Source organism: Convolutriloba macropyga, chromosome 5, assembly GCF_964194025.1.
Source record: "Convolutriloba macropyga chromosome 5, txConMacr16.3, whole genome shotgun sequence".
In the NCBI taxonomy this organism is placed as follows: Eukaryota; Metazoa; Xenacoelomorpha; order Acoela; family Convolutidae; genus Convolutriloba; species Convolutriloba macropyga.
The window spans coordinates 73,066,423-73,089,620 of NC_134472.1; the positions used below are offsets into that span (position 1 = coordinate 73,066,423).

Genomic DNA, 23,198 nt, shown 5'->3' on the forward strand with positions numbered 1-23,198 from the left:
TGGGAGATATCAATATCAGAATAGTGTGATAAGATTTCAAGAGGAACCAAAAACACAAAAATAACCAAAACTCTCTAAAAAAAATTTTGAAATCTTCTTGCTTTGAAGTGATATAACAAATAGTTAGAAGATAAAACCGCTAAACAGATTAATTTTTGTTCCAATAAAAAGGTAGGGGTCCTGTCATTACTGAGACTGACTCACGATTCACGAAGATAAGTTTATGACTGGTTAATGTTAAAAAGTTTTCTCGAAAAATTATTTTTAAAGTCCTAACAGCCATTAGCTGTCCACTCAAAACTCTAAATTGTTTAACCTAATGCTCACTAAGAAACTTATAGCACTTTTAGTCAACTAATTCATGTCAGGGGACTTCGGGACTTCAAAACTTAGTGAAACTTCAAAAGGAAATCAAAATTTTATTTAAAATTACGAAAACTCAGATTCAAAGCCAAAAAAAAACATGAGCGATTCCTTGAAAACAATTTTTTCGATCATTGGGCTTCATTAGACTGTAAATCAGGTTTTTCATTAACGGAACCTCGATATGAAAAGTGACTAGTCTCTAAGTGACTTAAGAAAACAAAAAAACGAAACGTTTTCTAAAAAAAAGAGCTCTCAATTAGTGTTCGATTTTTTTGATGGTAAACTTCACTATGAGACCAGAACTAGTCTTTTTATTGCCTTTCGTCTCTTAGGAACTCAGAATTGATTCTTTTTGTGGCGTGAAATGTCATTTTGAATTAATATTTTTTAATAAAAGAGATCTTAATTTGATGAAAAATTACACTGAAAGTGAACAAAATCATGGCAACTATCCGGTGTTCACACAAAACTTCAATCCTCGATAACTCCTAGAAAAAAAAAACGAAATTCAAAAACATCTTTTTAGTTTCGAATTCTAAGCTGAACGAGTTTTTTAATGATGCCACTCACATTTCTCTATGATGGATATAACGATCGGCCAAAATTGTCTGAACAAAAAAGAACCACAAGTAGGGTCGGAACAAAAAGTGTCCCAAACTGTTTTTCTGGGAGCGATTTCAAATTAGCTAGTACTTTGTTGCAAATAGCCAGTTATTCCTTGGAATCTTCCTCGCCAGTTTGTCTTTAAGCCATATGAAAGCCGCATAGGAAGACTGAACCAGCGTTGAAGTCAATTTAAGCAAAATCTTTGCAGTGAATTCTGTCAGAGGTCAATTTCCATATTTTCAACGAAGAAATTGAGAACAAAATGTTGTTGACGTGTATATGATTTTTAAGCTCACTTTTTCAACTCTTTTTAATTTTATTCTCTAAATTGTAGGGCACACGTATAGTAATGCATCTTTACTGAATTAAAAAGATAACAGTAGCTTCACAGTTACAAAAGAAGTTTTCAATTTGATTTTTAAGGTTTTATGCACATCAGTGGTTCGTATCGGTTACATTTCTTAATTTGCTCTGTAAAACGATAGCAACGAATCATAATCAGTGATGGGCGTTGCATTTAGATGGGTCAAAAATTATCAATTATTATCCTTTATCAGAATTAGATTCACTAACTTTAACTAGAGTTTAGACTCTGCTATTAATTTACATAGCATTGTATTCGGGCTTCAGGTGCTTTGCTCATCTGCGTGATCCCTAAAAAAAGTCGAATTATTGTCTGAAGCAGTCGACTATTGAGGAAATGAGTTCAATGCAACAGAAATCAATATCAAATAAAAATACGCCAAAAATTATGAACAAAAAAGTTGTGCTTTTCTGTTGAGAGTTGATATCTCACTTATTCTAGTAATTTGAAAGTGATTTCAAATGTTATTCCTGTTTTATTTAACGTCTCAAGAAAGTTATGAAGAAATTTAAAAAGTCATTTTTTTGTTTTATGCCAATTTACATAAATTTTTTCCTTCTTGAGTTGTTAAGCTTTATATTTCAAAACTTTTTCAAATTTGATAATTTTTATCCAAATTATTAAAACTTTTTTACCTAAAAGTTTTTTGTTTGCTTTTTCTTTTCAGAACCGAATAACTTAACCCAAACGCTTTATTACTGTTTTGCAAGGGGCAAATAATTTATCTTGAAGACTTTGTCAAAATAGTTGACGTCTAGCACTCATTTTATCAAACATCTGGCAACCTATGTCTTTTTTTCATAATCTTTTCATGTTTTTTTCAAGAAATGTACCATCCGAAGTCATGAAAGTAATATCAAATTTTGTCAGTTTTCCGCTAACTTATTCGAACTTTTGCTCTTATCTTTTAAACGTTATTTTATTCAGTGAGCTCTGATCAGCTTAGAAACTTAGTCATGCTGGTACTTGTCATGAATTGTCCTCCATTATCCGTGTACTTTTGAATCTGACAAGAATAGTTGACGTCAGCGAGGATATATCTGTCCACTGATTCAGAAAAAGTTTTAATTCCAGAGGATAAAAGTTGAACAAACTAATTTAATCTGTTTTAATCAGAACTTTAGTGGTCAAAACAGACACTCGTGATTAAGTTCAAAGTCTCCCTTATTTTAGACCAGAAGATTTCGTTTTCGGACACTGGAGCTTCACTTACACTTATATGTTAGTTTTGTCCGCAAATGGCTTTAAGAGCCATTTCGTGGACAAGACTGTCGTTCCAAAATGGCTTAGATTCACAGAATGTTGTCAGTAGATCTTACAAGGCATTGAAAAACGAAAATACTTTCTTTAATTCTAAAGTGCTTTTTTCAAAGAAATATTTTGTGCACAAAAATCCCCTCTCCAAAAAATGAGGTTACAATTTGTGTAGTCAAGGGGATTGATTTCGATTTCGATGAAATCCATTCAACAACTTGATTACAATAAAATCAATTTAATTGCTATATATGTACATTTTTATTTATATATGTACATTTGTAAATGTATATATATATATATATATATATATATATATATATATATATATATATGTATATATATATACACTTATATACATATAAATGTGTATCTATATAAATATATGTATATATATATATATATATATATATATATTGATATGTAAATATAAGTATATATATACATGTGTACATGTATATATATATATATATATATATATATATATATATATATATACATATATATATATATATATATATATATATATATATAATCTTAAACAATTTTTCCTTCTGACCTGAACAAAGAAGGCAATCTTTTGCAAACAGGAAACCATGTGTACTATATAGTGTCCGCATGTTAAAATTGTAAGAAAATATTTGTAAAGAAATCAAAATAAAACGATTAAATTGTTTTTTAAATTATTCCAGATTTATGTTTTCTACCAACGCACGATTTTTGATTTATCAGACACCTTTTTGTTAGTTGCAATTCACCACAAATTTCCATGATGCATTGGAAGCAATTCAGTTATCGAACTTTTTGCATCGTTTCATAAACAGATGCAATTCATTACTTGGAAGCAACTGAACATTCCAGAATTTTCAACCATGAAGTGGAAGCAAGTCAGGTACCGAATTTGCTTCATCATTCCATAAATTGATTATATTCAACATTCGGAACCAACTGGATATTCTATAATTTCTCATGATGAGTTGGAACTAAGTCAGGTTTCGAAGATGCTTCATAATGCCATAAATTGTAGCAATTCATCATTCGTATGCAACCCAACTTTCTATAAATTTCCATGTTGTAGACATCATTAATGTAGTTTGCTTTCGTTGTAGCTAGGTCTTTCAATCTGCTTAGGTCCCAAATTATGGACATCTTGAATTACCTCTCCATCCAAGAAATTTTCATGATGAATTGGAATCAAGTCAGGCATCCAATTTTCTTCATCATTACATAAATTAATGCAATTCATCATTCGGAAGCAACTGAACATTCCAGAAATTTCCACAATGAAAGGAAAGCAAATCAGTCAAACTTTTGCCATCGTTCCATAAATTGTGGCAATTCATCTTTCGGAAGCAACTGAACTTTCCAGAAAATTCAAGGATGAATTGGAAGCAAGTCAAGTATCGAACTTGCTACAACATTCCATAAACTGATGCAATTCATCATTTGGAACCAACAGAACATTCCAAAAATTTCCATGATGAATTGGAAGCAGGGTGGGCATCAAAAACTTTTCATGATTCAATAATTTGAAGCAATTCATCATTCGTAAGCAGCCCAACTTTCCTTAATTTTCATGATGAGGGCATCATTATTGTAGTTTGCATTCGTTGCAGCGAGGTCTTTTGATCTCCTTTTGGTCCCTACATATGAACGTCTTGAAAAAACTCTTCATTGCAGAAATTTCCATGATGAATTGGAATCAAATCAGGCATCGAACTTGCTTCATGGTTCCATAAATTGATGCAATTTGTCATTTGGAAGTAACACACTACTCAAGAAGTTTTCATGATTAATTGGAAGGAAGTCAGGTATCAAACCTTCTTCATCATTACACAAAATAATGCAATTCATCAATCGTAACTGAACAATCCAAAAATGTCCACCATGACGTGGAAGCAACTGCGGTTTAGAACTTGCTTCATCGTTCCATAAATTGATGCAATTCTTCGTTTGGAAGCAACTAAACATTCAAACAATTTTCATGACCAATTGGAAGCAAGTCAGGTATCAAATTTTTTTCATCATTACACAAGTTAGTGCAATTCATCATTCAAAAGCAACTGAACATTCCGGAAATGTCTATGATGAAGTGGAAGCAACTCGATTATTGATCTTGCTTCATCGTTCCATTATTTAATGCATTTCGTGATTTGGAAGCAACTCAACAATCAAAAAATTTTAAGATGAATTGGAAGCAAATTAGGTATCAAATTTTCTTCATCATAACATAAATTGATGCAATTCATCGTTTGGAAGCAACTGAACATTCCAGAAATTTCCACGTTGAAGTGGAAGCAATTCAGGTATCGAACTCATGTATCGAACTCAGGTATCGGTTCGTCGTTCCATAATTTGATGGGTTTCGTCATTTGGAAGCAACTGAATTTTCCAAAAATTTCCTTGATGAATTGGAAGCAAGTCAGGTATCGAACTTATTGCATCGTTTCTTAAATTGATGCAATTCATCATTCGGAAGCAACTGAACATTCCAGAAATTTCCACGTTGAAGTGGAAGCAATTCAGGTATCAAACTTTTTCTATCATTCCATAAATTGATGCATTTTGTCAATCGAAAGCAACTGAACATTCCAGAAATTTCCACGTTGAAGTGGAAGCAATTCAGGTATCAAACTTTCTCTATCATTCCATAAATTGATGCATTTCGTCAATCGAAAGCAACTGAACATTCCTGAAATTTCCATGATGAATTGAAAGCAGGTCAGGTATCGAACTTGCTTCATCGTTCCATAAATTGATGCAATTCTTCATTTGGAAGCAAACCGCTTTTCCATAATTTTCCATGATGTTGACATCATTATTGTAGCTTGCATTCGTTGTAGCTAGGTCTTTTGATCTCCTTTTGGTCCCCACAGATGGACATCTTGAAACATGCTTCAAACGCATATTCAAATTGTCAAATCTTCTTACGTTTGCCTTTTGAAGCCACTGAAACTAATCCGTCAGTGTTTTCACCAAAACGCTTTGGTGGACAAGGCTGACTTAATCCCCTCAAAATAATTCAATTCTAACCCGTTTAGCTAACATGTGCGGTTTCCACATAATAAATGTATTAAGATTGCATGTTAAATCTACTTGCACAAATCAGCCATTTATGCCCAATTTGAGGGGTCTGTACTGACCTGTAATGAAATATTTTTTATTCCTTGGAAAACTGAAACCTTTCAAAACGTTGATACATTCGTTGAAAAAATTTTTCTGGAGTTATTGGACGTGTTGTGTAGTTCACGGTGTTGATTATCTTGTTCAAAACCGCATACGTGCTCAATATATCTAGAGGGTACAATTCATCAAAAATATTGAATGAGCACAATTTTTGTCATAAATGAATTGGAGCGAGCTCTTCTCTGATAAAAAAGATATGCTTAGGACTGGTCATAACTGAAATAAACTGGACCGAAATCTGTTTGAAAGATGGAAAGACCCAAATTTGTTTAGGCTAGCTTTATGTGGAAGACAACACCCTGGCTGAACTTATAAAGATAATAATAATTAACTTATAATAAGTTCAACTTATCGAAAGAGTAGGACTTTATTGCTGTCCCCGACAAATCGAAGAAGTAATGTAATTGAAGTCAACAGTTAGCCCCCCCCCCCCACCACACACACACACACACACACACACACACACACACACACACACACACACACACACACACACACACACACATAAACACACACACACACACACACACTATCAATTAGAATTATTATACGGAATTATTAGGTCTTTTCATAAAGTCGACCTCCAGACTCGGGAAATGAATAACAAATCTGAGCTAGTGCAAGTCTGGTCTATTCATGTCTGACTGATCGAGCGAGCCAGGATATGATCATAAATGAATTTAAACAAGTTTATGAAAAAAAGTCAAACTAAATATTGTTCACACTAATTTTGAGTTAATTGTAATAAAAACCGTTATTTACCGTTATCATCGTGGGAAAGTGCATGTTGTCGATGGAAATGAGCAAAACTAGTAATTATTTGCTGATCCTAATTTTGATCAGCAAATAATTGCTAGGCATGTCGATTGGTTCGCAAAAACAGCTGTTTTAACGTAGTTTTGGAAAAACAAATTTGACCAATTTTGTGGTAGTTAAGAGAACTAGTTAAATAACCAAATCCAGCAATAACACAACAACAGAGAAAATAAACAAATAATAATCAAGTTAACATTGATTCAGTAAAGAAAACAGCTGTGTCATATTGCGACGATCTGTCGAAAGTGAAACGGAATTCGTTGTAACTTAAGTTACATTCGGTATATTTGAAACTCTTCATTTTGAATAACTTTTTTTCTATCTCAAGTTGCGTCGGTTTGAGTTTACAAATTTGGTCACTTCCAAGCTGGTTATCAGGCACAAAAAACCAAATCGAGAACAAGAGATTCTGAAAATAGAATTCTTTGAGCCGCGAAATTAGCCAAGTTTCTTCATAAATGAATTTATGAAAATCTGACTGTCATAAATCATAGCTTTACAAACAAGCGCTAAATTTCAGTTTGTTTTTGAGGAATAAAAGTCAGTTTTGTTGATTTGGTTACTGTTATATAAGCAAATTTCGGAAAACAAACAACAATTTGTTGGCACCTTTACAACGAGTTTTCTAGTTAATTTTATGAAGCTGATTTGTCGTTTATAATCAAATTATTGAAGCTTTGAAACGGTATACACCAATTTTAGAATCCAAATTCGATTTAAAAACTTTTTGTCAGTTTGTCATCGCAACTTTTAATAACGTTGAATAACCTCAGAGTTTTTACCCTCTGAATGTCTTCAGTCCAGTTTGCCTACGTAGGAGAGTTGATACGAAAACCCTTAGACACACTAGACCGGTTGAAAACTCTCGTGGATAAATTCTCAAGCTTATTAGAGCTCTACGAAGAATTCTGCGACGATAACGTTGAACGTGAACAACTGAGATCCGAGTTGAACAAAAGCCAAGATGTCCTCGCTCACGCTCAGAAGCTTCTAGAACCGAGTGGGTTGTCGAAGTCGTCAGAAATACCGGATGATTCTGAGAATATTATTCACAACGCTCCAATGGATACGAAAGCGGCTATTGAATTTGCTAATTGGAACGTTAAAGCGTTGAAATTGCTAACGAAAACTGAAAATTTTGTGACAGTTTTGGAAGATAAAACCAAAAACCAGAGCGAAGTTGAAGCAAAATTGCTGGCTAGAAAGATTAAACGTGAGTCCAGGTTGCTTACAACAACGCCTAAAAAATTGGAAATTTACAAAATGTCGGGAATCGAAAGTTATGCTGAAAAAGACGGTCGGTATCGTAGAGTAAGCATTGGAACTGAGATGCTAGATTCTTACTTCAAACAAACCAAAGTTATAATGACAGTCGGTATGACTGGAAGTGGTAAAACGACAATGGTTAATGCGTTTATCAACTACCTTTACGGAGTTGAGTACAGAGACTCGTTCCGGTTTGAACTCGTGACCAGCGACGAAGAATTATCCGAGCGGGGCGGTGATACTACAACAAAAGCGCTTAGTATGACGTCATGGGTTACAGGCTATGAGTTGAAATGGCAACCCGGGTTCCGCTTCGATGCCAACATCCTGCTAATTGACACTCCTGGTTTTGCAGATCCGAGAGGCCTGTACCGTGACAATGAAATTGTTAACAGCATTCAGCAATTTTTCGAAAACGAGAAAGCGTGTTTCATTGACGCAATCGCATCCGTGGCGTTTATAATGCCGTCAAACGTCACAAAGCTTACAAGTGAGCAGAAGTACTGCATTGACAAAATCTTGCAGCTGTTTGGAAAAGATTTGAGCCAAAATATGTCTTTGCTATTCACGTTTGCCGATAATACGGATCCGCCGCCTGCTCATGAAACCGTCAAGTACGACGAGATACCGTTCGTCGATTACTACCTCGTGAATAACTGCAGTTTATTCAGTGAGAAAGAACTTTTAAATGAAATATTCTGGAACAAAAACCTGGAGATGATAAAGAAGTATTTCAAAAACTTGGAAAAAATTCAACCAACTGATTTGAATTTAACGAGAACAGTGCTGAAAGAACGTGATACTCTCACAGCGGTTTTAGAGGACCTCAAGAGGCGAATTGACGATACTATGGTACTTTTGAGGAACATTGAGTCATGCATCGATGCCGTTTTGTCCTTGGACGAATCAAGTTTCAATTTGCAGACTGAGTTGACCTTCAAGACGTATCGAAAAGTCCTTGAAACTGTCCGCTACTACTGTATGAACTGTAAAACATGCGAGAGAACCTGTCACACGGGTTGCAGAGCTATCACTAACTATTGGTGCACAGTTTTCGACAAGACTCAAAAATGTCAAAATTGTGACGAGAAATGTCACAAAAATGAACATGTAAAAGAAAATAAAATTTACAAAACCATCACAACAGAAACTACAGCAAACGTCGAGAAACTGCTTAGAGAGTATAATATTCAAAAAGATGATCCGTACGCTGAGAGAAAGTTGCTCAGCGATATTTTGGAACGATATCGGATCCAGAAAACGTTTCTACTGAACAATATTTTCACAGCCACAGTGATTATGAGGAAACTGGACAGAATTGCGTTGCGAAATTCTTTTTTCACACACGAAGAGTACATAAAGCATTTAATACAGCGTGAAATTCAAGTTTGCAGCAGGAGCGAGGGGGAAAAATTGCACCGAATTGAAATGTTAGAACAACTTCTTGAAGTGGTGCGACTTGCAAGCTATATGAGATTGTGTTATGAAAACACAAGTTTCTGCATCCGAACTGAAAGCGAAATCGATGGTGAGTTTTTCAACAAAAATTGCGTTTATTTCGTTGTCTTCATTTTTGCAAGTGAAAAATTTGAATCTACTGTTTTTCCAGCTTTTTCCTCCTCATACTTAACCGATTCCTAGAAAATTTTAGTCATAGAACGCCAAAAATTTTCAAGAGGTAAAGTTTTTTACTGAGAGGTCAAAGTTATCAATTCTTTCACTAATTTTACCCTGCAGGTGTATCTCAGCGCCAGTCAACGAATCTGTGTATCGTTCTATGGAGAAGTCATAGTAATAGACCCGTTTAATACCTTCTGTTTGTTGTCGTGGATATATAGTAGCCATATAACTTCAGTCAGTGAGAATGTTGTAGTCATAGAATTCCCATTTATTAAAAGATATTACATATATTTATATAATCATAGAGCCCTAATTATGGAAAGGTTATGGTCATAAAACTTTCATTTATGATAGAGTTGTAAACCTACTAATTTCTTCATTACGACGCAGAGGTATACCCCAAAATTTCCGCCTCAGTAAAATTGGCTCAAAAATTAGATACATACAATGAACGAAATTAGGAGATATCATTTGTATCTTACTTTTCGCAAAAGGGGTTCAGCCAATTTTGCGAAATAAAGGAACATTCGGTGCGAAAAGTAGGTTACAAATCTTGTAGCACGTTTCCGCTTAATTTAGGTACCTATTATTCGCGCGCATTTTGAGCATACAATAAGAACTTTACAAAAGATTTAATTGAAGCTATCAAAGCTTTAAAGTGCTTTATATACATGCAACCACAAAAACTGATTTTTTTCCGAAAAATCCCCCGCACATCAAGGGCTATGTATATCAATGTGGGACTGGCCGATTTTAATAAGTAGTAATAAATAGTACTAATAAATGGTAATAAGTAGTAATAAAGTACTATAAGTAGTAATAAAGTAGTAATAAAGTACTACTAGTAGTAATAAATTAGGCTTAATTAAATAAGTAGTAATTAAGTTAGGCTTAATTGCGGATTATATGCGAAATCGCGCTAAATTCCGTGCCGAAAATCGATACATAAATGATGCAGATGCGTGATACAAGCCGTGCAAAAATTAGGTTATAAAGTTTGTACCTGTATTTCGCGGTTAGGATTAGGACATTTTTGCGAACACGAGATTCTAATTTCACTTCCACTTTGCCAGTTTCTGCTAAAGTAGCTATTTTCCGAAATATTGTTCCACTTTCAATGTATTAGAATAAAAAAACGAACACAAGATACACGCATCGGGCATATCTGCGCGTGATGATTTGGGTATACCTCTGCGTCGTAATGTTACGACTTTTGGGGCGTATGTAGTCGTGCTCTGTAATATGAAAGTTCTATGCTCAAAGACTTTTGTCAACCCGGATTTCTTAGGTGTTATGTCGATATTGAGAGTAAAAACGATAATAGTTAAGATAGCAATCTCAGGAGGCATCTCAGTGCTTAAAAAAAGAATAATTATAAAGATTGTTTCAAATAATTTAAAGTGTTTGTTCTGGTTCAGTAAACTTTTTCATAACAGTTAGAACTCATAGTTAGAAATCCATGCGTTTTCAAAAATTTTCAGTGGATACGTAAACGTATGAAACAGCATTTTGTCAATGGTGTATGCGAACTTAGCGAGTATGGACTTTTTGTTCGCACACACTTTAGGGGGGGGAGGAACCATATACACCTGATTTTTGTGCAATCAATTTTCACTGATCAAATTATTCATTGTACAGGATTGTGAGTGGTATCATTGGAAAGCTTGTCAAGTTTAGAATTTAAAATTAAACGAACTTCAATTTCACTTCTTCCAAGGAGAAACGCAGATTTAATTATTTGTGAACGCTAGCCTAACTTCTGTTGCTTTGTTCGCATTTTTCGTAACTTTTGCTTAAAATTCGATTATTTTTTTTCTAAAATGTGGCCAAATTGTAAATAATAGTCTGATTGATTATACATTTAACGATATAAGAGATTTGGAAATTTGTTAGAACCAACTGTTTTTGCGACATTTTCAGCTAACTTTTAAAAATGCTTCATTTTTCAAAAAATAAATGGCTTGAAATATGCCCTTTTGGCCCGCTTTGTCCAGTTTGACCACTGATGCAGCTAAACAAAGTGCAGATTTATTCTTCGTTTAGGTAGATATGGGCTAATTATACCCCCAATTCCCAAGATAGTGTTCTGGAAATTCTTTTTTTGCGGTCTTTTGCAATTTTCAATATATTAAGGTGTTTTTTGCTAAGGAAGAAACCTTGAAATTTTAATGAACAATTCAGTTTACTAACAGCCACGCAGCGACGGCACGGCCAGTTTTGGCCTTATTGTTGATTTTTGAAAAAAAAACTGTTCACATTTTATCTTGATTCTGTCGTCTTTGAAATTTTTTTTTGCATTCTTTATATATCTATTAAATTAACGTCTTTTTTTATTTAAAGAATAAATTAATGACAGTTCACATTGCGTTTCAATAAATTTTAGTGAAAAATGTTCTATGAGTAAAGCTCATGGTTTTTATGGCTGGGAAAATTTGTTTTCTTAACTTTTGGGGTTTTCTTTAGATTTGCCAGCATTTGATGTTATTTTTGTAGTCTTATAACTAAGTGTAAGTAGTAAATGTATAATTCGGTATCCAGAAAACTATTAACGAAACTATTTTGTGATTTTAATTTATACATAATGATGTTTTTATACATAATAGTGTTTTATACATAAGTTTTTTTGACAACTAACCAAGAATCATCATATAATTTTGATGCAATGTCTTTTCGGTCAAATTAGCTAGTTCTGTAATATTTCTGTCGTTTTTTAAGAAAAAAAGAAAAAATGTAACTAACTTTGGTCTGGTGGTTGATATATATATATATATATATATATATATATATATATATAGTTCAAAAACAATTGACTTTTAGTGGGGCGCTATATATAATACTTTTGCCTTTCTGAGATTTTTTATATGTTAGTTACAGAACACAATAATTTCAAATGTAATCGTAGTTATTATCAAGGCTTTTTTGCGTAAAAATTGGATGCTATTTAATAAAGATATATAAATATTTCAGGAAAAGGCATATGGTCTTCTGGTTTCAACACCGTTTCCATAAAAGTGTTCATTAGCTTTTGGGTTCTGCCTGTATTCAATGTTAATATGTAGTCTCTTGACTTGGTTTCATCAATGACCTATACAATTGGCTTCCTAAGTAGTACCAAGTTGAAAAATAATTACATTTTTCCAGTTGAAAGCTTACGTTCTTGTCTTTTAAAAAAATTTTCTTTTGAGGTGTGCCACTTTCAGTTTTTATCTGCAATATTTTAGCCTAATGTCAGCAAAGAGAGAGAACGCTTTCTTTTTTCAGTGAAGATTAGTGTGGTATTGATTGCTTTTTGGTTGTTCAAATAGTGGTTTTTTGGCGTTGATTGTACGAGTTTACAGAATTTCTTTTGAAATTTTCATTTTTTTTCGGTTCCCTTTGCTGTCTTCTCCGATCATCAACCTAATGGCACAATTATAACAAGTTCATATCGATTTCATATAAAAACAAGTAACATATCACAATAATGGCGTTGGAATATGGTGTATTTGCTTATATTCACGTGTTTTAGGGAATAAATTTTAATTTTATAGTCTTCCCTACCGCTTCCTGCAAGATTTCAATTACTTCTTGGTTTTTGCCTATAGTTGTGTTTCTTGTACTCGCACGACATTTTAGATAGTGACAGGTCTCAATGGGTTTGTATGACGGCGTAAATGAGAGTGCATTCAAAGATTTCACTTGATAGTTTTTTGGTTTTCTTGACTTTGATCCTAATTGTTTCCAAAAAGTGTAAACGTATTTCTTACATTGACCTTTTGTTTTTTGTCTACTTGTTGATTAACTTAAAAAATAAAGCCTCTTTATTTTATAATGAAATGCTAGTCATTTTTTTTACTCTAGTTTTATCTGATGCTATTTTGACTTTTCCAAAAAGTTTTTCAAGAAAAGATAGATATAAATAGTGTTTTGGGTTAAGTAATTCTTGTTGTTTTTATATGTCATTTCTGTTGTCTCACTCTTCTTAATGGCAGGTTCATTGGCCCTCTAAAGAAATTTTCTGTAATTTGTTTAATGGTTAGAGCTTAAAAAGATTTTTTAAATGGACACACCAATAATTTTCGAGCAATAAATGATTTTTGAAAAGTTTTCTATCTCTTCCTCATTTGTTGGACAATTCAGTCAAAAACGTGGTTGAGCGGGGTCGGAACAATGTGTGCGAGCATTCATATCACATGATGGTAATATCATGAATTAGAACACTTCTTGCTTCATATACAGTCATATTATTAATCTCTTATGTTTTTAATATGGTTGCCATTATATTAAGGATAACAATCTAGTAACTATTACAAAACAAAGTATCAATTTTATGTGAAAGCAATCAAAACGATGGCTTCCCAAACAGCTTTTTTGCTCAATAAATGGAAAATTCAAAATAATTAGAACATTTATAGACTGAAATTGAATTAATGTCGAATAACTAAAAGACGAGTATCTAAAGTATACTTAGATATTTGTCTTTAGCTACATTACTCAAATTCAAATTCAGTCGATAATTGTTCTAATTATATTGTTTATGGGAATACATTCTAAAAAGCTGAACAAAAATTCTTAGTTTGACAATTTTTAATTTTGTTTAAGATTTGCCAGGCAGATCAAGAGCAAACTCAGTGGTTACCAAGAGACCAATCCGAGGCGACCTTTCAGAAGAGGCCTACCAAGCACATATTATGGAGATATGGCTGAACATGAACGGAGGCTACGAACGTAAAATAGACGACAAGTTGAAGTACTTCCAGCTCAAGGTTCTGGACGAGTCAGCTGCGGACGACCCCAGGGCATCATCGGGTTTAATAAGCAGGGCAAAAACGATGTTTAACGTTACAAACAAGAACGGCGAGGGTGCAACTCGGCTGTTAGATCGACATGTAGTAGGAAGCTGGCCGAGTGATGATCCTCCACCCGACTACTCCCGATTTTGAATTTATGCCTTTTCGTCTAAAATGTAAACAAGGCGGCTCGGTAATGTGCGATCGCACATAAGGTTCCGACCCCGCTCATCCACAATTTTGGCATAATTGTCTACCAAATGAGTAACAGATAGAAAAACAGGTGTATTTCAAAAAAAAACTTGTGTATGAACGAAAAGATAGCCTCGAAAGCAAATAACTCAGTGGAGTAAAATATGATGCATTAGATTGATGAGATATGCTGATATTAAGAGAGCGAGCGAAGACGAACGGCAAGATCAAACAACAACAACAGACATTATTTACATCAAAAAATTTATGTCCGTTTTAAAAAACAAAATTTAATAACAAAGTCAAAATAGCGTCAGATAGAACTGAAAAAAAAACAAAATAACTTGTAAATCACCAGAAAAAAAAATAGTTATTTACCAGTTCATAATAAAGCCCTGCAACAATTAGACAAAAAAGAACAGAAACTTTAAAGTTACAAAATTCGCTGAATTTTTTAAAAAAAAAAAAACAATTTATTTCAAAGAAATGAAAACCATTAGGAATCAACTAAAATATCCCAAAGGTTAACATTTACCAATAATTCTATAGAAGGGATTTAAGAACTCTTGGTATTCAATTTTTTATGCAGTTACAAAAACAACAACAAATAGACAACGAACTAAAAATCAATTAAAACTTGCCAGAAAATGCTTTGGAAGCCGTAAAGCCATACTTTGGCCACTAAAATATGTTGGATTGCACCTTCGCCAAAGACCGATAATGTATTAAGTGGCCCCTCATTATTGAAAATAAGCAACAATAAAGAAAAAATGCAAAATTATCTAATATTTGTTTTTTTTTCGAAACAATTTTATTTCCAAAGACATAAAAACCATTAATTACAGAATGAAAAATTTGAATATGTTCGTCCATTCTTCGAAAGAAAGACCTTGAGACTGGCAATTATCCAGAACATGTCTTACGTCTACAAAAAGAACGTCAAATATGACAAAATTCAAAAATTCATTTACTTTTTTTTGGGAAAAAAATTGTGGAAGCCAGTAAAGTCATAACGAATTCTCTTTGAACATTAGATTTTGTGACACCAATCCCTTTTGACATTTTTCCTTGAAATGTATTATGTGACCTCTCATTAATGAAACTTGGTAACAATTAGACCAAAAAGAAGAAAGCAAGATTATGTAATAATTGTTTTAATAGAAAAAAATTTATTTCCAAAGACATTAAAGTCATTAATTACAAAATGAAAAAGATGAAAAGGTTCGTCTATTCTTCCAAAGGAAGCCTCCGAGACCTGCAATTATCCAGAACATGTCTTACGTCTACAAAAAGAACGTCAAATATGACAAAAATCCAAAATTCATTTACTTTTTTTGTGAAAAACCGGTGTCGAAGCCAGTAAAGTCATAACGAATTTTTAAAAATAATAGATCTTGTGACACCAATCCCTTTTTACACCTTCCCTTGACAAACATAATGTCATTTTTAACCTATAATTAACGAGACCAGGTAACAAAGAGACAATAAAAGGAACAAAATTGCGAAAATGAAATGTTTTTTTTTTCATTTTGGAAAACAATTGTTTTTAAAGTCATGAAAGCCATTATCTATCTTCTAATATCAGAACATTGGCTCATCTACTCTTCCAGTCAAATCTACTCTTCAAACCGGGACATTGTACAGGAAATTTAATACGACTAAAAAGACAAAGTAAAAACGACAGCTAAAGACAAAATTAAATAATTCAATTGAATTCTTAGAGAAAGTACTGTCGAAGCGGTAAAGAACCACAATCTGTATCTTTAAGGATTTAAATATTAATAATTGTGCGTGATTTTGAACGCGAAAAATGTGATATATGAACTGACAATAACGTGATAATTTGACAAAACTAGAAAACATGAAAATTGGGCAAATACCTAAAAATTAAAAAAAATTGTGAAATCTAGTAGTATCAGAGCCAGAACACCATAACTTAAGGCGTAAAACTGCAATAAAGACTAAATTTGAATTTACCAGAAAGAAGGAGAACTCTATGATTGCTGACACTAAGCTACAAGTTGACCAAATTAAGAGAAAAATTGAGGCAAAGTTCCATAAGCCATTTTTTATTTAAAAATCAAATAATTTAAAAGTCAAAACGACCATAAGCTTTCAAGCAAACAACTATATAAATTAAATTTGAGCTAGTTAGGAAGCCAATATGACCTATCACTAGTGAGCTTTGAATTGAAATGTTCTCTTATTTAATTAATATAAAAAAGATCGAATTTTTTTTTTATAAAAAACTGACTGACGACAATCAGAGTTATTTTTGGATTGTAACGGTCCAAGATTGGTACAGAACTAGTCGAGCTAATGCTGATTGTCCATTAGGAATATTTAATTTTTGGAATGTCATTGATATAGATTATTTGTTAGTTTAAAAATCAAAAATAAACGCTGCGTTTTTGATAATCAACGAATAAAGTTAGCAAAGAACGGCAAAGTTTTTTTACAGAGCACTCTCAACGGAAGTTGAAGTGGAATTAGCCCCCTTTTCAGTCTACCAAAATTGTGTTAGTGGTGTTTGGGTGTGCACTTCCTGCAAATTTAATCAGAGTGGACTAAAGAAACTTATTTCGTGCTGTTTTTGATGAAAAAGTCTGAATTTTGTGAAATTTTTTTAGCCGGAATTTGTGACAAAAAAATTCAATGAAAATAGCCGACAATATATTTTGTCTTTAAACGTAAAATCAACAACATTTTCTTGAAAAATTTAAATAAATTTTATCAAAATTGTCGAGATTTTAGTCAAAAAGTCCGAAAAAATGTGAATGAAATCCACAGAATTCACTCTATTTTCTCGAAAGTTTAAACCCCGATGTCTCCCTGTCAAAAACGAAAATCAAAAAATCTTTTAAATTCCATATTCTACGCTGGACAAGCTTTCTAATGATACCAGTCTCAACTCTCTACGATGAATATATCGATCGGTCAAAAATGACTCATGAACAAAAAAAAACCCATTTGAGTATATAGTTCCTCCCCCCTCAAGAGGGGTCGGAACAATAAAATGATAGAAATAGCATAAACAAAAAACCCCAAAATTTTGTTTCATGGCTTTTTTCCCTATTGACAGATACGACATATATTTTAATCACGTGTGGGATAAATTATCATCAATTTTATAGTATACTGCTCACTTAATGACCTTTAGTTGTCCTCTAAAGGTAATCAGAATAGATCTGATGATAAGGTTACTTGACTCTGATGAAGTATTTGGGAATCTCTGGCCTTTAACAACAATAGCGTTGCCAGAATTTCAAAAGGACTTTGAAATCTGGAACTGTATATAAAAAAAAAATCTGGCAATGTAGAATATGGCACTGCAATGATCTGGTCGTTAAAACTTGCACGTGCTTGTTTCAAGTCATGAGGAAAGTGCACCATTTCCAGTCATGGTTCATGTAAAATAGAATTACAATATTATCATTAATGGTGCTATTAAATGGTTAGATTAACTAACTTTAGAATGATTTTCTCGAAACCCTAAAAACATATTTCAGGTGATTTAGTTTTAAATCATTTGCGTTGATATATAATTTAGAATTTGTTTATTAAATTTTTTCATGACATGGAATTTCTGCCTACCCAGGTTTAGATCTCGGCATAAAAAAGGTTTTTATAATTTTAATAAGGGGTCTAATATTCACTATCAATACACGATCCATCAACCTAGTTAAAGTTGCGGTTAAGTCTTTTCGTGGATCTTGCTAAAATGTTTTCATAAGTTAAGGTCCAGCACGGCCTTCTGATGGGAGTGCAGGCTTTTTTTATTATTATTTGTTATTAATATTATTTGTTAGTTTTTCTATATTTCATTCTGTGGATCGGAAAGCGTCTACATGCAACTCAAACTCTCACTTCAAAAGGCAGCCTGACTTCTGAAATAGTTGAAATTAGTTGAACAGAAGATAAATTAGTTGTCGCAAGTGGGTCATATTGCAATTTTGCTATGATATTGGCCGAATGAAACTAGCCAGCAAAACTGAAACAATAGTCAGTTCATCAGCAAATAGTTTAGTGTAGTATAATTTAGTTCATTCGATTCTAAGAACGCTTTTTTGTTGATTAAATTTAACACAGATCACTTTTCAAAAGGAAAAAACCGTCTGAAAAATTGAAAAAATTGAACGATAAAAAACCCGCTCACTACTTTATATGAACTAGCCAGTTGTCAACGTTCTTGTAAAATTTTTGAGTCCAACTAAAGTCGAAAACCAATAAATAATTTGAGCTAAAGTTGAACATATGCTGTCTGAGTCCAGCATGATAATTTCGAACAACTTTTTGGTTGAGCACGGTCTTTTCATGAGTAGAGGATATACACAACAAGTAACAGTTAACAGTTAAATTGCAGGCAGTGTTTTGTTTGCCATCTTTATCTGTCAGCTGCTCAGTCTGTTAACTCAAAATCTGTGATTTCAAAATCATCTGTAAGAAAGTATTTGAATTTGGCAAAAACTTCTCTTAAAATGAAAAAAGGCGAAAGAATGTTTGATCATATCTGCAAGATCTTACTACGACGTGATCCAACGCAGAGAAGACTTTTTTCAACCATGAAAAGCGGGTTGAAACTTCGTGCAACACTGGTAATTGTTTTTTAATTTGTCGACTGACTCAACTGATATCGTTTCTGTGAAGATAGCATTTTGTTATCGTTAGAAAGCGGTTTAAAAGGTGATTGGCTTAAAATTTCAAATTTATTCTCCTTCTTTATAACACTGCTTATTGGTTTAAATTCAAAAGAGTTATTAAATTTCTAACGTATACATTAAATCACTATCGAAAAAACTTGTCCAGTATGACCATCATTCTGTAAGCATTCAACTTTGAACATTTGAGCACAAAAATGTAATCTTCCTGATGAATTGATATTCTTTTGTAAGAGATACAAAAAACGGGTATCATTTGAAAAGCCCAAAAAACTGTACCAATTGTGAAAGCAAGTTTCTAAGAATTTTATGTTTCAGACGAAAAACTGGAAAATCAGAATTTAATAAAAATTACTACCATTCCGATCTTTTTACGCTGCTTAGTCAACTATTATGTGGTTGTATAAATCCTATGAAAAAAAACTAAAGAAACTATTGATCTCAAAAAAAAGTTTTTAATTTACTTGGTCATCCAGCAGATCCAATGGGGAAGGTGGCAACTGGAATTGCTGGCTAAGACCACATAAATTTTGATACCAAAAAGTTCCAGAAGATTATTGAAAACATTTTTTCCCTTCATCCGGCCCAATTTTTTTCCTTTTAAAAATTGCCAAAATGCAACACCACTTAGAAACAATCAAACAATTTTCAATTTTGCAGTGGTATTTACTTCTGCCTGCTTCCAAACTCGAAAAGATATCAGACATATTTGAAGCTGTTTTAGAGACACCCTCAATTAATTATAATTAAATACCAAAATTTTATCCAAAATATATTTCTCCATTGTCGAAAATTACTCTCATTGGCGTCGTCAGGGGAAACGGGGCTTTCATCTCTTGAGTTGCATGTAGCATTTACGTTGGAATTTGGCGCTGATGGAAATGTGGTCCACCAGAGCTCGTTTGGAGGGGGTGTTGGTGAATCATTTGGACTGCTTATACTTAAAACTGATGTGAAATGTAATCGTACTGCTTTTGCAGAGTCAGTTAGAAGCTACTTATCAGAACGACGGTTAAAAGCAGAAACCATTTATGGTTGTTTGTTTTGCTAGCTTTCCTGGCGCGAATGATATATCCGCTGTTTACCGATTTAATGTACTGTGATTGTCAACTTGTCGATGAAGGAAATGTACAAATTGTTACAATGGCGTCACAATTGCGGCTAATTTGTGCAAATAAAGTTATTTTGATGTTTAATAGTAACTTTTGATCTTTGATTTGGTTTATGCGAACAGTTGTCCACCCGCTGCATTTTTCAACCAAAAAATTATTTCACGTTAAAATGAGATGATCACTATCGGTTGACCTAATGCGTTAATTAGTGCGCAATTGCAATTGTGTTAGTGGAGTTTTTTATTAAAGATAATAATCTAATATATCCAATGATTTGTCAAAGCAGTGAAGGCTTCCTCACAAAGATAATATTTCAAATATGCGACTGACTAAATCACTCCACAATTTTCTATCATTGAAATTATATCTTTCTTCTTTCATGTTAAGAAAACATGACGCCAACGCTACAGATTGCCAACCAGCAGTAGAACGTTGGTCAAATGCAGCTCTTAAACCCGAGCTTTTTTTGCGAGTTTCCAAACTTGGCTTGCAGTTTGTGTTTTTGTTGCTTTATCGACCTGGTTTTTAATGTGCTTGAAATGCGCCTCAAATTTATAATTTTTTTTCAATATTTTCTTTTTCTATGGACTGGACGAATGAGATCAATTTAGTATGGAAAAATGGTTTAAATTTTTCCAATTAATTACTGAACAAAAAAATCGCTTTTTATTGTTTAGGATTTCTATGTGCTCAAAGAGAAAGGATCGCGATTGTGTAAATTTGTAACTTGAGAATTAACTTTAGTTGCTCATGTTGTGAACCTTGACCGAAGAAAAATGATATCATCCAACAATGAATGAGTGTCTGTTAGACCAATTAAAGTGTAGTCCATTATTGTTTCGGAAAGATGCCGGAACACTTGTTAGGCCATAGAAATAGTTTAAAATCTTTAAGTGCCAATGGTTTGCAATTTTTAAATTTTTGATTGCAATGGCCCGACCTTTCCGGGTCCCAATTATGAAGCTGATGAATGATGAGGTGTCTTCTGTGTTGCATTTGCATTAGGATCCCCTTTGAACAGTTTTCATAATAATAATAGTTAATATTAGTTTTCAATGTTTGGCATCTGACATTCAAATTGCGTATTGATTTGTTTGATGTTTTGATGTGAAGAGCTAATTGGATTGTTTTCTCACTCATTACAGTTATTTCTAACAGGTTTTGAAAACGTTCATCTAAACAATTTTCTAACTTATTCATAAATTAATTGTCAATTAATTTTAGGAGTTCTGTTTTTGCCAAGTATTTTAGATTAATTGAGATTTAACGTCCTTTTTTTGAGTTGGCGTTTAAATTTTCATAAAGATTTTATTTTCTGTGCGCGGTTTTGACGGAGCATTACGTGAAATGAGATCAGGAAACTCGTGGATTATCTGCGTTTTCACTGGGCATTGACTTTGATTTTTTTTTGTATTAAGTTTGATTGATTTAGATATAGATCCGATTAGGAAAAGAGATCTTCTCCAGTAGTGAGACGTTGACCGTCTTCTACTGAATTTTTGTGCTGTTTAATCGTTACAAAAAACAGTTATTATGAGTGCTTCAATTATCTTAGGTTATTTCCTAGTTTCAAACGTTTCAAATAATTCCCCATTAAAGCTTGTATCCAATAGCTATGATTGTCAGCATTTGTGAGGGCATTTGCTAATTTCTTTTTAGCGATAGTATATACGTTGCCCAAAACCACTAATGCGCTGTGTTTAATGGTTTACAAATTTCACTAGTTAAAGATCTCATAAACCCTAGTTGATCGTGCTAAGCAATTATCATCTACCTCCTCATAATCGGAATCGTATTTGGCTTCGTTTATATCATGTTTCATCAATCTTGGATTCATTTTCATTGAAATAATTTAAAATTTTAAAATCTTAATTCCAACTGTTGCAGCATTCCTTGGAATGTCTTCGACGTTGTTCACTCTGGGTATTGTCTGGGTTTTAGTTTTTATCTGCATATTTTTTGTTCTCAGTGGACTTTCGAGAACTGATTTTTTGTACCACAGTTTTTATATGTCTTACCCGGGGCATGACTAGTTTGTCGGTGATTTACCGACCACATATTTTCTCAGTAGGACAGTTCGTCAGCCTTTGTTTCTTACTTTGTTGAAGTGGACGATAATTATTTAGTGGCCCGTTCCAATTTCACTGAGAATCGCTAAATTAGATTTGTTCCAAATGAACTGTCAATGTGCACAGGGGTTCCAGCAAACTTGAGTTGGTTTGGAAATCCCATCTCAAATTATATGCTGAACTCTAAAGTTTTCTCTGTGTTGTTTGTTTACTTTAACAGCTCACTTTGATTTTTTCTGTCTATCTTAATTTCAATGAACACATCTCAAATTATTCTTTCCTCATGTATTCAGAGATCACAATTAAATGAAAACTGAGGCAGTATCTTAAACGATTCCTCAATTGGTTCTCTTTATAGCTGTTGTTGGGATATGAAGACGTGGCCATTGAATATAAATTTAGGTTGATTTGTGAAACTGTGATCGAGGTCCCAAAATTATTTTGTTATCATTTTTTCGATCGCATAAATTGATTCTTGGGAGCACTGAGACTCAAAGATCCGACGCTCTCGGCACTGAGACTCAAATAGGACAGCGAAGTTGCTTTGATCTCAAATGCTTTTCGAAGGCAGTCCCCACACAATACATCCACAGCTTGGATATTTTGACATCTGTTTATAAGTTTTGACATCAGCCAGGTGTTTTTGAATTGATCATTTGTGATCCCAAAGTTGCGTTTGCGTTGAGACGTGCTACTTTCGACGTCTTATCAGTAAGCTGTCTCTGGAGCAAGATTACTTTGTCGGCTGGAGCTTCAAGGAGGGTACCGATAGAAATTCCTTCCTGTGCAAGAACTGCAAGCTTTAGATTCATTGGGCAGCTTTACCATCGGAGAAGTTGTTCCAGAGTGAGTTTGTCACAACAAATTTGATGCCAAGTAGGGCCTGCTTTTAATTGCTGACTTCGTCATATGATATTTAT

General features: G+C 33.3%; 2 protein-coding genes across 2 annotated transcripts in view; one reads left to right on the forward strand and one right to left on the reverse strand.

Annotated features, from left to right (window-relative positions):
* Positions 1–23,198, reverse strand: part of LOC142339626 (coatomer subunit beta'-like) — a 263,545-nt gene that overhangs the window by 102,254 nt on the left and 138,093 nt on the right. The gene's annotated exons all lie outside the window — the stretch shown is intronic.
* On the forward strand, positions 6,805–14,431 carry LOC142340250 (uncharacterized). Its single transcript, XM_075390801.1, has 2 exons — positions 6,805–9,386; positions 14,060–14,431. Exons 1-2 carry the CDS (start codon positions 7,382–7,384, stop codon positions 14,398–14,400), a joined length of 2,346 nt encoding a protein of 781 aa, XP_075246916.1. The 5' UTR covers positions 6,805–7,381; the 3' UTR covers positions 14,401–14,431.

Coding starts and splice junctions, on each gene's coding strand:
- LOC142340250 (XM_075390801.1), top strand. CDS start 7,382: ATGTCTTCAGTCCAGTTTGCCTACGTAGGAGAGTTGATACGAAAACCC. Junction 9,387..14,059: donor AACTGAAAGCGAAATCGATG/GTGAGTTTTTCA, acceptor ATTTTGTTTAAG/ATTTGCCAGGCAGATCAAGA.